A 13778-nucleotide genomic window follows, 5' to 3' on the forward strand; every position below is an offset into this window, starting at 1 on the left:
GTTCACTCTGATTTTACTCTGTTCTCTGTCGCTCTCTTTTAGCAAGTCTTCGAATTTTGGCCAAGGTAAATGTCTTTTCCTCTGTACATGTCTGCCATGGATGTTCAATAGCTTACTACAAGTAGCCATGCCCTAAACTCATGCTATCCACAATATTCCTACGATGCTTTGCGGGCATTGTGGGCAGAACTTCCGGTTAAGCGTAAACAATCATTATGTTGTGTACTAGTGCAGCATTAAAAATGACAGAAACTTGAGAACAACTGATCACAGAATTATAGCGAGGCAATATTGTTCTTCCCCACCTATCTGTTAATGATTATGGGTTTGAGAATGATGGCCAAATATCGCAAATAGAAGCATTTGAGTTATTTTGTTGAGTCTTTATCCATCGATGGAAGAACCTGAGCAGACTAACCTGAAAAGCTATATATCCTATTAGCACCTTTACAGCTGTAAATTTGTCGAAACGTATTGATTCACTTCAGAAGACGTTACTTGATCGGCGGGAGTCGTGTGGATTACTTTGATGCTGCCTAAATATGCTTTTTGGACCGTCAAAAATTGGTGTCCATTCACTTGCATTGGATGAAGCTAAAAACCTGGGATACTTTCCTAAAAATCTTAAATCCTGTTCTGATGAAGAAAGAAGGTCATATACATCTTGGATGGCCTGAGGGTAAGTAAATTGTCAGCAAATTTTCATTTTTTTGGTGAACTTGTCCTTTAATTGGGGGAGGTAAATCCACCAATGGCTTACTTATAGTGGTCAATGAACAATAAACTGGGATAGTAGAACATATTTTGACATAAAAAAAGTTACACACTTCACCTTTGAGAAACAGATTTGTTGTTGTTGAAAACTATTTTGTAATTTTATTATAATATATCTAATATAACAATATGTGTGCGTTATTATGTTGGCTTGACGAAGCCAACATACTCTTGTTCAACAAACTTAGTTTAGGGTTTTTTCAAAAACCCCCTAAACCAAGACCAAAATTCTAACACTAACTCCTAGAGCTTTCAAGCTACACCCACCAAACTCGGCACAGACCTTCAGACTGTTCTGGAATAGTGTGTTATGTCTTATCTAACTGATAGGACTTATGTTTTTTGCACAGTGGACGATCAAAAATCTGAAGAATACCAAAGACTTGCTTTGGGAAATGTTTAAATTGGCCAATGGAATGTTCTTAATTTCAAACTCCAACTGTCAAAAATTAAAAAGTAAACAAACCCACACAAGGCTGCTTCAAAGACTTTCTAGCAAGTCAGTCCACTGTCCATCTTTGGAACGATCTCTGGAGGCTATTTCCAGTCATGCCAGTGCAGCTCCTATCTACTTGAATGGGAAAAGATTGAAATCTCCTAAATGGTTGGTCAAGGTTACGATCAAAGGACATATTTCAAATCAGCAGCAAAATCTGACAACACTAGTATCATAAATTGTGCTTCTTTACCTCAGATAACGGTAAATAAACAAAACAACAACAACAAAAAACCCCGCAATTTTCTCGCCTTGTATAGCTAATATGCGTGCGTACTGTCGAGGTGATTGGCTCTTTTACCTGTAAGGTGGGACTTCCTTTCTACATTCGTTTACTGTTGGGCGTTCCAATTTCTCCCATTCTTTTTAATAGAAGTGGTCCATCTCTGCTAAATAATCTCTGACTGCTTTCAATTTTCTCTCTCGGTTTATCTATCTATGCAAGTCTGTTTGTCTTACTATCTAGCTAGCTAGCTGTTTATCTTAAAGTCTGTATAACCACATAACTTAAAACTTTTAAAACTAGTTTCAACATTCAGACAATCAAGCCAACATCAAAGTTTGTCTTGACAAACTTTACCTAGTTATATTATTATGACATTATATCATACATATATTGGACACACCATTAAATGTGTCATCTATCTTCTTTAAGATTTGTTTATTTAACACAATGACAAAGAACAGTACATGAATACACAACAGAAGATAAATATGTGCTGGAGAGATTTGAAACACAGTTAGGCTTTTTTGAATACCATTCCTTAATAATGACATAATTTGCAGCATTTTGTATCAGGCAAGAGGCACGAAGACTTTAAATATATATGATAAGAAAAACACTTCTCAGTACACACTCCATACTGCAACTAGGTTTCATGCCTTAAAAATATTACGGGCCCTCTTTGTTTACACTTTTGGCTCACCAGAGGCAGCTTCAAATTTGATATATTTGATTTATATTCATTAATATAACTACATCTTACCTTGAGCTCTTATTTCGATGGTTGCACTGAACAGACATTCATTTTAATTGAATTATATGGTATAATCAGTTTGCAGTGACAACAATTGCCCTGTTATATTAAGTAGAACTTCCACAATGACAAACAAATGTCACAATATATAGACATTACAGCTTTCATGTGAAGGCAAATGTTATTTTTGTTACGTTTTACTGAAAAAGGACCAAAATAAGTGTACAAATGCTGCCATCTATTGTCCTACAGTAGGAAGTACTCCACTATCTAAAAATGTTAACATTAGCTTATGATGTTCTATACTGTATACAGTTAGTATGGTTAATTGCGTGCCCAGGTGGAACAGATTAATTAAAAATAAACTTTTAAAGTCTGTCAATTTGTAAAACTCATCCAAAGAAATACTTTCAGGATGAACCTATAATGACAACTATGTGATTATAGACATCCATACACAACATTTATTTTTAATATTTAAAACAGATACACATTTTACATATTATTCTTAAATAATGTTCTGCATAATATCTAGGGAAAATTTATGTTTGAATGAGGGATACTCGTGCAATTTACACAAAAAGTTTGGTATCAAAATTGGTAAGAATATCCATCTAATGTTGTATCAAAAATATGAACTTAAATGTATTGTCTTTTGCACAAAATTCAGAGGCAAATGATCAGTGGATATGAAATGCCATAATTACTATTTAATATTAGCACTGACTCTCAGTGAGTATTACTTATGATTGCTTAACTCACGCTTTACAATAATTTCATAATTCTCTCACCTAAAGAATGCACCTGATTAAAAGTCTCTGAATAATTTAGCTGTACCCAGGGATGGGTAACCGCTGTCCTTCCTTGGCTTCAAAAAAGGTGTATGAGAGTATTATAGTGTCAACTCGTGCCATCCTGGGGTCTTCATCAAACTCTGGATCGATGTAAAAGAAAACGGGCATGTCTACCTCCTCATGTGGGTTTAACCGCTGTTCCTCAAAACAGAAACACTGAAGAAGGAAAAGGGCAAAATTTAAGAAATGCATCAGAATGCAGTAAGCTAGGAGGGTAACACAAGGAAGAAAATAGTCATACATTTTCTATATATAGATTTCAACATTAAATCTACAAATTGTATGGATGTATTTGAATATATTTTGAGTTTGCAGTGAACTCCCTATACCTGTATCTTATTAAAGTATTGTCCAGCCTCAAAAGGCACAACATTGTAGGTAGAAATTCCTATCACGGGTTTATCTGTGGGATTTCGTGCCCTGTAAAAAGCCAGTGCAGTTTCCCCTGGGACAACCTGAAAAACCATTAAAACAGAATAAATCACATATATAATCTCCTTCCTCAATGGCATTACATAAAGAAGGTGCTGTTTTTGGTATGCCAACATAAATGTTTATGCGTGAAATCACATTGCCAAGCTTGAAAAACTAAGACTTGAAAATATTTAGTATTGGCAGAACATTTTACATTTATGTTTATTCATTTAGGAGACCGTTTCATCCAAAGTATACTACAGCAAGTGTTAACATGGGAAATGCCATAATACAAAGGTCCAGAATTGCTCAGAAAAGTATGAGCTAGTACAGGTAATTTTCAGACATAAAAGACAAAAAATTATCTTACGAAAATCTCAGACTGCTGTGGACGGAAATTCCATTGCATGCTAGCATGTGTGTCTGCATTGAAGGTCACTTTAATAACACGGTCCCTAACTGGCTTCATTGTCTCCACTTGCTCAGTGTCATGTCCTGCTACCGCTGTGCCACCCAACCCTGTTGCCTAAAAGTAAGAGAAAAACATATTACATTAATCACACAAATCTACTGACGAAAGGGACTCTGAGATGTCAGATTATCTCTTTAATGCTGACCTGACAGTACAGTCTGTACAGTGGAACTGCAGCATATGACATGCCAATCATTCCAACCCCAGCGGCCGCAATGTACGTGAGGATGGTCTTGTTCCTTTTCTTCCAGTCATCTTCCTGGCTCTGTTGCTTTCTCCTGTTTGTTTTAGTTCCACGTGTCTGATTGAGGAATTGCTGTGAGGTCCTCCTGAGGAAGAACTGGCCGCTGGATGTGGCTAATCCTCTGATGTTGCAGCAATCAATGCATAACCGAGTGCTAGAAAGCACTAGTTGCACATAGTGCTTTGCGCTGCACCCACGGGAAAAAAATGGTACCAGCATAATCCCAGTTACAAGTGGATTTCCCCTTAAAACTGGTGTCGTCCACCTAAAAAAAGAAAAAAACAAGGACATTTTAAAGACAGCTACAGTACAGTGTGATCATCAGTTCATACCCAAAATAAGGCCTACCTAAATAATATACTTTTCTAGACATGAATCGATGGATATATTTTTTATTCCCAAAAATTAGCTAAAAATTAGGAAAATTAGCTAAATGCATTCATATATGGCTGATCTAAATAACACACATTAAACCTAGACTTTAAACAAAAAAGTGATTAAAGGGAAGTCTCAAGTCAATGGGGTATGTAGTCCAGTTCTAGGTTTAGTCTGTGTAGGAGACATTTTATACATTTATAAACAACATACAGCATTCAGTTTTCAATGGGATTACGCTGATAAACACAAAGCTCATTCTAGTTTACACACTAGAAAGTCATCGTTTCTTAAATGACAACAAAGCCTGACAAAGCGATTGCCAACCAAGATCACAAATGCAGATTCATAGAAAGACACTGATAAAACTAAAGTTTGATTATACTAGACCAGTTATGTAGTACTGAAACATGCTAACATGCTCTACTATTCTGTTAAATCGTTTCAATTTATATGTACATATAACACATGCCAAAATTAATATAGTTTTGGACAACCACAAAATACTGTACCGAGATGGTAACACCTTACTTAACTAAAATCATGCGCTTGTTCATGTACACCCTTTAACAGCAGGTTACAAAACATGAAATTCAACACTAACCAATGGGTGCAACAGATTCATCTTCCCCGGGTACAAGCTGCTACTGCTAAAGTTCCGGTGTTTGTCAGTTCCTCCTTGGTTATTACTACACCACCACAACAAGTGGGAAATGTAGGTAAAACAAAGTTTTGCAAGAAAATGTAATTATTATCTTATAGACGACATATCAATCAAATTATACAAAAGTTAGTTCCTGTTCTCCAATCTGATTGACCAAGCGGCGTTCCAAAAGCACTGTGACGCATCATTATTTGTATCACTTCACTTGTCTGTGTTCGCGGCTTTCAAAGTAGTGGTGGGAATTTGGATTCATCGTTCATTTTGATTTAGTGCACTGATTTGCCTAGTTTATGCCATAAATTTATTATAACAATTCACAGATACAGGCAAACGTGCATATCAGGAAATCCAGACTTTCATATAGCCTATATTTACTTCTTTTTTTATGCATTTATTAGTTTAGGAGGCCTACAAACAATCAGCAATTGTCAACATGAAATTATACAGTGCAAGCTTAGAAATCACAAGGTTCACGTCACGTGTCTAGAAATAAATAAACACAAAAAATATATAATATTGGATTACATAAATATAAAACATAATATGAATTTTTTGTTTGTTAGTTTGTTTAGGATATCAGAAGTGTTACTCTTAATCATTAATTTATTATAGGCCTATAGTGTATTTATCAAGTGTTCTATTTTAACAAGAAATAGTCAAATCTGTGTATCTTTTTTATATATATACACTACCAGTCAAAAGTTTTGAAACACTCATTCTTTATTATAATTTTTTTTTTCACATTTTAGAATAATATTAGTCATCACAACTATGGAATAATAGAAATGGAAATATGGGAATTATGTTGTTTCTAAAAAAAAATCCAAAATAAATCAAAACTGTGTTATATTTTAGCATCTTCAAAGTGGCCACCCTTTGCCTAAATTTTGCAGAAATGTACTCTTGGCATTTTCTTGGAGTTCCCATCTAAATGCTGGGCACTTAGTGGCTGCTTTTCTTAATAAATTCATATACTGGAACAATTATATTTTTGTCTACAAAACTAATTTCAAACATTTAAGCATACGCCTTCAGATCAAAAGGTTTTTAAAATCATGAGAAACATTTCAGGCAAGTGACTCCAAACTTTTGAATGATAGTGTATATAAAATTGAAGAAATACAAATAAATATCATAATTTTAAAAGTCATAGGTCAGGAAAGATCTCATTACAGCATTTAATAGAGGATATACATTTTTTATCATTAACAACTCTCAGAATATTTATTAAGTATTCGACTTCTAACAAGTTTATGGAATTTCTGTCTGTGAATATAAAATTTAGCTGCAAAAATAAAAAAAAATTGTCAGTGATTTCCAGAGAATTGATTTTGTTTTCATAATTACAAATAATGATTATAAGATTAAACTTTTAAGTTAACTTTAAATTGGAGAAACACTACCGACTCAGTTCGCACCAGAAAACACGTCATTTCACATAAATAAAAACAAAACAAACAAGTGATCTAGACTTTCACTCTTGCCTTCACAAAAGGTGCATGTATCATTCACATCACAGTACTTAGAGAGTAGTGCATTACTACGGTACTTCTTTGAGTTTATTAGACGCAGGCCTACACTTATATTGTAACATGACATCCATGTTTTCCTCCAGTGTACACGGATCAGCCACAACATCAGATCTGATGGTGTTCTGTAACTGCTGATCTCCAGGGATTTTCACACACGGTGCCAAAAACAAAAAACATCCAGTGAGGGGCAGTTCTGTGAACGGAAATGCCTTGTTGATGAGAGAGGTCAACAGAGAATGGGCAGACTGGTTTGAACTGAGAAAGTCTACGGTAACTCAGATAACCACTCTGTACAATTGTGGTGAGAGGAATAGCATCTCAGAATGCTATTCTGAGATGTGGGTTGGTGCTGTTTTGTCGGCACGAGGAGGACCTACACAATATTATGCAGGTGGTTTTAATGTTGTGGCTGATTTGTGCACACTGCCTGGCCAAAAAAAAAGTTGCATACTCTAATATTTAATTGGACTGCCTTTAGCTTTGATAATGGTGCCCATTCTACATGGCATTGTTTCGACAACCTTATGCAACATCACAACATTTATTTCCATCCACAGTTGCATTAAGTTCTGGCCGAGATCTTGTATTGATGACGGGAGAGTCAAACCACTCCGTAAAGTTTTCACCAGCACATCCCAAAGACTTTAAGTGGGGTTAAGGTCAGGACACTGTGGTGGCCAATTCATGGGTGAAAATGATTCCTCATGATCCCTGAACCCAATGAATCTTGGCATTGTCGTCCTGGAATATGTCCATGCCATCAGGGAAGAAAAAAATCTATTGATGGGATAACCTGGCCATTCAGTACATTCAGGTAGTCAGCTGACTTAATTTTACTGCTGCATAACATTGCTGAGCCTAGACCTGATCAATTGAAGCAACCCCAGATCATAACACTGCCTCCAGAGGCTTGTACAGTGGGCACTATGCATGATGGGTGCATCGCTTCCCTTCTTACCCTGATGTGCCCATCGCTTTGGAATGAGTAAATCTGGACACATCAGACCACATGACCTTTTTCCATTGCTTCACAGTACAGACTTTATGCTCCCTAGCAAATTGAAGTAGTTTTATCCGATTAGCCTCATTAACACAGCTGTTTAGTCCCAATTCTATAAGCTCTCGTCTCATTGTGGAAATGCTCTTACTTTCACTATTAAACACAGCCGTGAATTCTACTGTCGATTTTTACGATGTGACTTCACCAAGAGTTTTAGTGATCTCCGATCACGATCATTCAAGATTTTTTCCGACCACATTTCTTCCACGAAGCTGATGGTTCACCACTATCATGCTAGGTTTTAATAATGCGTTGGACAGTTTTTAACGAAGTTCCAGTGATTTCAGCAATCTCCTTAGTTGTTTTCTTTGCTTGATGCAGGCCAATAATTTGCCCCTTCTGAAACACAGAAACATCTTTTCCATGACCACGGTATACGTCTTCTGACATGGTTGTTTAAGAACTGAGAAGCTACACACTGCATCAGGTAGGGTTAAAAGAATTGTTGCCAGCTGAGACATATTAATCACTACAATAATGATCCAATCATAGTCGCTTAAGTATCTGCTTATTTAAATCCAAATGGTGACTTTTTTCTTCCTTTTTTTTTTTGGCCAGGCAGTTTAGATTGTCAATAGGACAGTTCCAGTAAAAAATTTCTCTTGGGGAAGTTAAATTTCAGGAACATAGTTGCCTAATTGGCAAATAAATTTGTTATTACAGGATTTACTCAACAAACAGATTCCTTCTAAAGAAAGCTGGGCCAAATGTTCATGACGCTTTTCTTGAAACTATTTCCGCTAGCGGAGAAGAAGCGAACTGACTGTCTGAAATGTAAGTCTTTCAATATAATTTACTTGTGAGAGGCAGGAAATATTGGTAAAACAATGTGCTGAATAAAAATAAGAGTATCATCTCTTCAACGATATATCAAAATATTACTATCACCGTTGTTATAAGAATGTGTTCAACAACTGAGCACACTAAAATAAAGTTAATTATGGTGACATCAGTATCTTGAGCAAAGCTAATAATGATAATAATAATAATAATAATAAAAACAACATCCCAAATGGTAGTAATAGTTTTTAATAGGCTCAATATAAAAAGTATCAGTAGTTGTAATTATCATTTAATATCCCTCAAATGTCTGTAGACAATCTCCTCAGTCAATGTGACTGTGAGAGATTGCCTCCTCGTTGTCACTAGCTGAATGGCAGTGCGTAGTGATACAGTCCATTCCTTATAGAGGAATGTATAGTGATACAGGCATTCAAGGACTGAAGGATTTTTTTTACATCATTTATTGATTTATTAAAGCCTCGAGACTCTTAGGGAAATAATTGTGGCATACTTTATAGGTCAGATGATTTTTCTTGGCTTTTCAAAAACTATTGGAAAACAAACCAATGGAATGTGGGAAGTGTGAGTGGTAGAAGTTACCATTGTGTTTTTTCCCCTGTGCCATGATGAATTTAACATACAGTTTATGGATTTATATTTGTTTTGTTCGTAAAGTTTTGTGAGCTGAGCATATTTGTACTTACCCCCCCCCCCCCCCCCCTTGTTTTAAATAGGCTAGACTGTGACTAGATTCTAGATTGATATCCCTGTGTCAGAATGATTCAGTAAGTCTATGTCCACGTCACCCTGTTCCACATCACAGAGCCTATAGTGTCAAGTTTTGTGCTTTCCAACCATCATCAACAGTGACAGTGAAGGGAGAGGTGAGGCAAAACATGTGACTGCGGGGTATCAGGAGAGATTAGTGGATAGGTAGGAGTTTGTCTGTTACTGTTGTTAGATTGCTGTCTCTCGGTCATCAAGACTATCCTGAATTGAACCAATGTTCCCCCCAACCCAGTGACAAGGTTGCCTTTTTTAATAAATCATCAGTTGCTTGTGGACCTGCTGAGGCAATGCTCCCACAACCAGTGGAGGCAGAACACTTTGACGGTCTATCACTCCTCTACTGGTAGGAAATGCCGTTATCTGCTTGTTATCTGTTATCGAGTGACTTTAGATTAAGCAAATACTAATGCTTTTAAAGCTTATTTGGTTTCTGTCATAGCTTCATTTGCTTTGGATGTCCAGTTTGTTTGTGTTTGATGTTAAAATAGTGGCAACATTTTTGCTTGTTTATCTGTTTCTGAAACATGGGCACGGATTCCACATTTCCTCTGGAGCATTTCAGCTTATGCTAATATTCTGTTATCTAATTTTTGTTGCTGTAATGTATATACATAAATGTAATTTTAAAATGGCTTTATCTTATTAAAACCTTAGCAGAGAGTAAAGGAACATGTTGTTATTCAGAGTCATTTTAAGTTCATGAACATCATGGTGATGAACCAGCAGGAAGTGGACACCTAGAGCAAGACAGACAGGATGCAGCCTGGAAGGATACCTATGTGGGTTTGTTATAGTCCCTTAGCACATATCCTCACATGGCTTGTGGAAGGTAAGACAGATTAGGGAGAATAAGTGATCAGTTTAATGCTAGATCTTCTGTAACGCAATCTCAGGCACTCCATCTGAGCTCACTTCGTTAAGCTGTTAATGGGTAAACAAATTCTTATTGTTCTCATGGTGCTAAATAATATCATAGACAATGTTTGTGCAAGACAAATGCATGTATAAAGCTTTGGACATAGATTTAATTGATGTAAACATGCAGTATTGTTTTTTTAAATGCTATAAAGGACATATCAATACACTGCACAGTTGAATTAGTCCTAATAAGCTTTGTTGCTCAAGTGTTCTTTTGTTGCTTAGCGTGACAAATAGATTTAAGTACATTGTTTACAGTAAAATGGAAGAGAAAAAAGAATACTACTTGGGGAGATGGAAACCAGGTCAAACACATCACTATTAAGAAGCATGTTCATTTGCCCTTGTTCTTCTGTTCAGTTTACTCTGACCGTCACATGAACTCAAACAAAAACTGTATTTTGTTCTGAGACTTGGAGTTGAGTCACTGTCTGTTCCATGGATACTGTTACCTAGTTGGCATGATTATTCTGAGTTGAGTATCATGGAACACATGAGTGCCTCTTTGCCAACTGTTTCATGACTTGACATGTTTTGGCACCAATATACAACATTCTATTTTTGCTCTCTAAAATCATATAATTTGCATACTATGCAGACATACTGTATCTATTGCAAATTATAAGAATGGATATTAATAAATAAATAATAAAAAGAGTTTTATTAGCATCACAGTCAATGTCCTTTTTAAAGGCAAAATATTGTACTCCATTGCTTTCAGCCTGTTATGGGGATTAAATGCAATAGAGATCAGGCTGTCTTTTAACAGATTGAATACACATCTTCTATAAAGTCTTTACCGCTTGGCGCTCTCAGTGTTTACCTACATGATTGTGTGATTTTGATATAAATCTAAGCTCACTTTTCCTGTATAAGCACATTTAATGGGTGATTATTCCTGCCATTATTCTGTTTAGTGTAATTAAAAATGGTGGCCAACTTTACTTTAAATACCTTCAAATCTTTCAATGTTATGAGTGATTTTAAAGCTAGAATCAGAAAACAGTCGGGAATTCTATTGTAAGTGCATGATCTTTTATTATTACCAACCACTAAAGATAATCTGTATTTTTAGAAACTAGTTTAACATCTTGAGACTTTCTTTGAAAATGTTTTATTGTGATTTAATTTTTGTAATTTTTTTTTTTTTTTCAATGGGAATATCTCTTGTACTGATATTTAATGGAATAACTGCCTTTCAGGACAATAATGGGGCCCCATGGCATCAAACGTGCTGTGGAGAGACTCGACTTCACAGACTGTAAGAAAGGACTTGGTGAGTTTATTATAATATTACTAAGAAAATTGCTTTATACTGCATTTAGCAAAGCATTTAATATACAATTCCTTTTGACACTTTGATTTATTCTTTCACCCCTATTTCAAAGAGTTATTCTAAAAAATCGTAATATTAATCTGATAGGTGTGAAGATTATTGGGGGCTACAGGGAACAGAGCGGTGAAGAGTTCGGTATTTTCATTAAAAGGGTTTTACCAGGTGGTGTGGCGGCACATAACGGTATGTTCCCTCTCCCAGAATCTCAAATAAAAGTACACTACCAGTCAAAATTTGGACATAGTTTATGTTTCTCATGGTCTTAAAAGTCTTTTAATCTAAAGACTTATGCTTAAATGTTTGCATTTTTTTTTTTTTAAGACAAATGTTAATTTAACTTAGGTTTAAAATTATTTATTAAACTATATGTTTCATAGCAAAAAAAAAAAAAAAAAAAAAAAGAATATTGAAAGAAAAGCAACCAACAAATCATACATTGTAACTCCTTCAATATTATATATACACTCATTTAGCACTTTAATAGCAACACCTGTACACCTACTTATTCATGCGATTGTCTAATCAGTCAATTGTGTGGCAGCAGTGCAATGCATAAAATCATGCAGATATGGGTCAGGACCTTCAGTTCATGTTCACATAAACCATCAGTATGGGGAAAATGTGATCTCAGTGATTTCGACTGTGGTATGATTGTTGGTGGGTTAAAAAAACAGTTAAAAGGTTGGGCAAGGAGGAGGCAGGAACTGGCTGAACAGTAAACAAAGTTTTAATGAGAAACACAACTCAAAGCAAACGTAAATAAACACAGATACAAATGCAATGTGGCCGCATGTGTCTCTCTCTCTCTCTCGAACCGGCGTCTCCGGCTGCCCTTTATCTCGCTCTCCCGTTGTTCAGCTGATTCAGTGCCAGCCGTGCTCCATCACGGCCCGGCCACGCCCTCCCCCTCATCACACTGCTGATCTCCTGGGATTTTCATGCCTAACAGTCACTAGAGTTTACTCAGAATGGTGCCAAAAACAAAAAACATTCAATGAGCGGCAGTTCTGCGAACGGAAATGCTTTGTTGATGAGAGAGGTCAACGAAGAATGGCCAGACTGGTTCAAGCTGACAGAAAGGCTACGGTAACTCAGATAATCACTCTGTACTATTGTAGTGAGCAGAATAGCATCTCAGAATGCACAACATGTTGAACCTTGAGGCAGATGGTCTGCAATAGCAGAAGACCACATTGGGCTCTTTAATAGGACCATAGTGTTCCTAATAAAGTGCTAAGTGAGTGTAAAATGTAATAATATAAGATAGTATGAGATACTTTTGATTAACAACATTTTTGATCACTACATAATTCCCATACTTTAATTTGTGTTGTTTCATAGTTTTGATGACATTTCTATTGTTTTACAATGTGGAAAATAGTAATTATACAGAATGAACGGGTGTTTCCAAACCTTTGAATGGGATAATGTTTGTCACAGGTATTACGGATGATGCCCCCTTTTTTCTCTTTCAGGGCGTCTTAAAACAGGGGACCTTATTTTAGATGTCAACAACATGAGTTTAGGTGGTGTTACAAATGAAAGGTAATATACTTTATTTTGAATTTGCAATAGAAGCAATTTATCATTATTTTATAGACTGTACCATCACATCTGTAATTTACAGATACATCAACCATTCCTTGAGGAAATTAGAAGATACCTACAACCCCAATTCTGAAAAAGTTGGGACAGTATGAAAAATACTAATAAAAACAAAAAGGAGTGATTTGTAAATTATATTCACCCTTTGCTATATTGAGAGCACTACAACTAAACATGATATGATGTTTTACCTTGTGAATTTAATTTTTTTTTTTTTTTTTTTTTTTGAAAATGTACAGTAATTTCAAATAAGATGATTGCAACACACTCCAAAAAGGTTTGGACAGTCGAGTGTGTACCACTGTGAAACATCACAATTTCTTCTAATAACACTTATTAAGCATTTGGGCACTGAAGACACAAGTTTGTTAAGTTTAAAAAGTGGAATTTTTCCCCCTTCATCCATTATGCAGGTCTTCAGCTGCACAATTGTATGGGGTCTCCGTTGCCATATTGTGTGCTTCATAATGCACCACACATTCTCA

The 13778-nt window shown here is 35.8% G+C and overlaps 2 protein-coding genes across 10 annotated transcripts in view; one reads left to right on the top strand and one right to left on the bottom strand.

The window, feature by feature from the left end:
• Positions 1-1930: 1930 nt before the first annotated feature.
• LOC127423107 (cytochrome c oxidase assembly protein COX11, mitochondrial-like) lies at positions 1931-5281 on the bottom strand. 4 transcript variants are annotated; one of them, XM_051667164.1, is made up of 5 exons: positions 5211-5281; positions 4133-4496; positions 3886-4041; positions 3431-3556; positions 1931-3257 (listed from the first exon to the last, which is right to left on the bottom strand). In XM_051667164.1, the coding sequence occupies exons 2-5, from the start codon at positions 4448-4450 to the stop codon at positions 3075-3077; spliced, it is 783 nt and encodes a 260-aa protein (XP_051523124.1). In that variant the 5' UTR covers positions 4451-4496; positions 5211-5281; the 3' UTR covers positions 1931-3074. The 4 variants fall into 4 exon arrangements, with proteins under 4 accessions (XP_051523124.1, XP_051523121.1, XP_051523123.1 ...); XM_051667161.1 differs by lacking the exon at positions 5211-5281 and adding an exon at positions 5138-5205; XM_051667163.1 differs by lacking the exon at positions 5211-5281 and adding an exon at positions 5119-5205.
• A 4359-nt stretch (positions 5282-9640) lies between these two features.
• LOC127423486 (syntaxin-binding protein 4-like) overlaps positions 9641-13778 on the top strand; it is a 50402-nt gene continuing 46264 nt past the window's right edge. For 5 of the 6 annotated variants that reach the window (XR_007894330.1, XM_051667825.1, XM_051667827.1 and 2 more), the window contains exons 1-4: positions 9641-9777; positions 11555-11628; positions 11776-11871; positions 13164-13233. Coding sequence is in view for 5 of the 6 variants with exons in the window: in XM_051667825.1 (XP_051523785.1) it covers positions 9722-9777; positions 11555-11628; positions 11776-11871; positions 13164-13233 (296 nt within the window). In the remaining variant the exon portion in view is untranslated. Of the gene's footprint in view, positions 9778-10325; positions 10366-11554; positions 11629-11775; positions 11872-13163; positions 13234-13778 lie in introns of those variants that run through there. The other variant, XM_051667828.1, reaches the window with a different exon arrangement.

The sequence above is a fragment of the Myxocyprinus asiaticus genome, chromosome 32, assembly GCF_019703515.2.
Source record: "Myxocyprinus asiaticus isolate MX2 ecotype Aquarium Trade chromosome 32, UBuf_Myxa_2, whole genome shotgun sequence".
Classification (NCBI taxonomy): Eukaryota; Metazoa; Chordata; class Actinopteri; order Cypriniformes; family Catostomidae; genus Myxocyprinus; species Myxocyprinus asiaticus.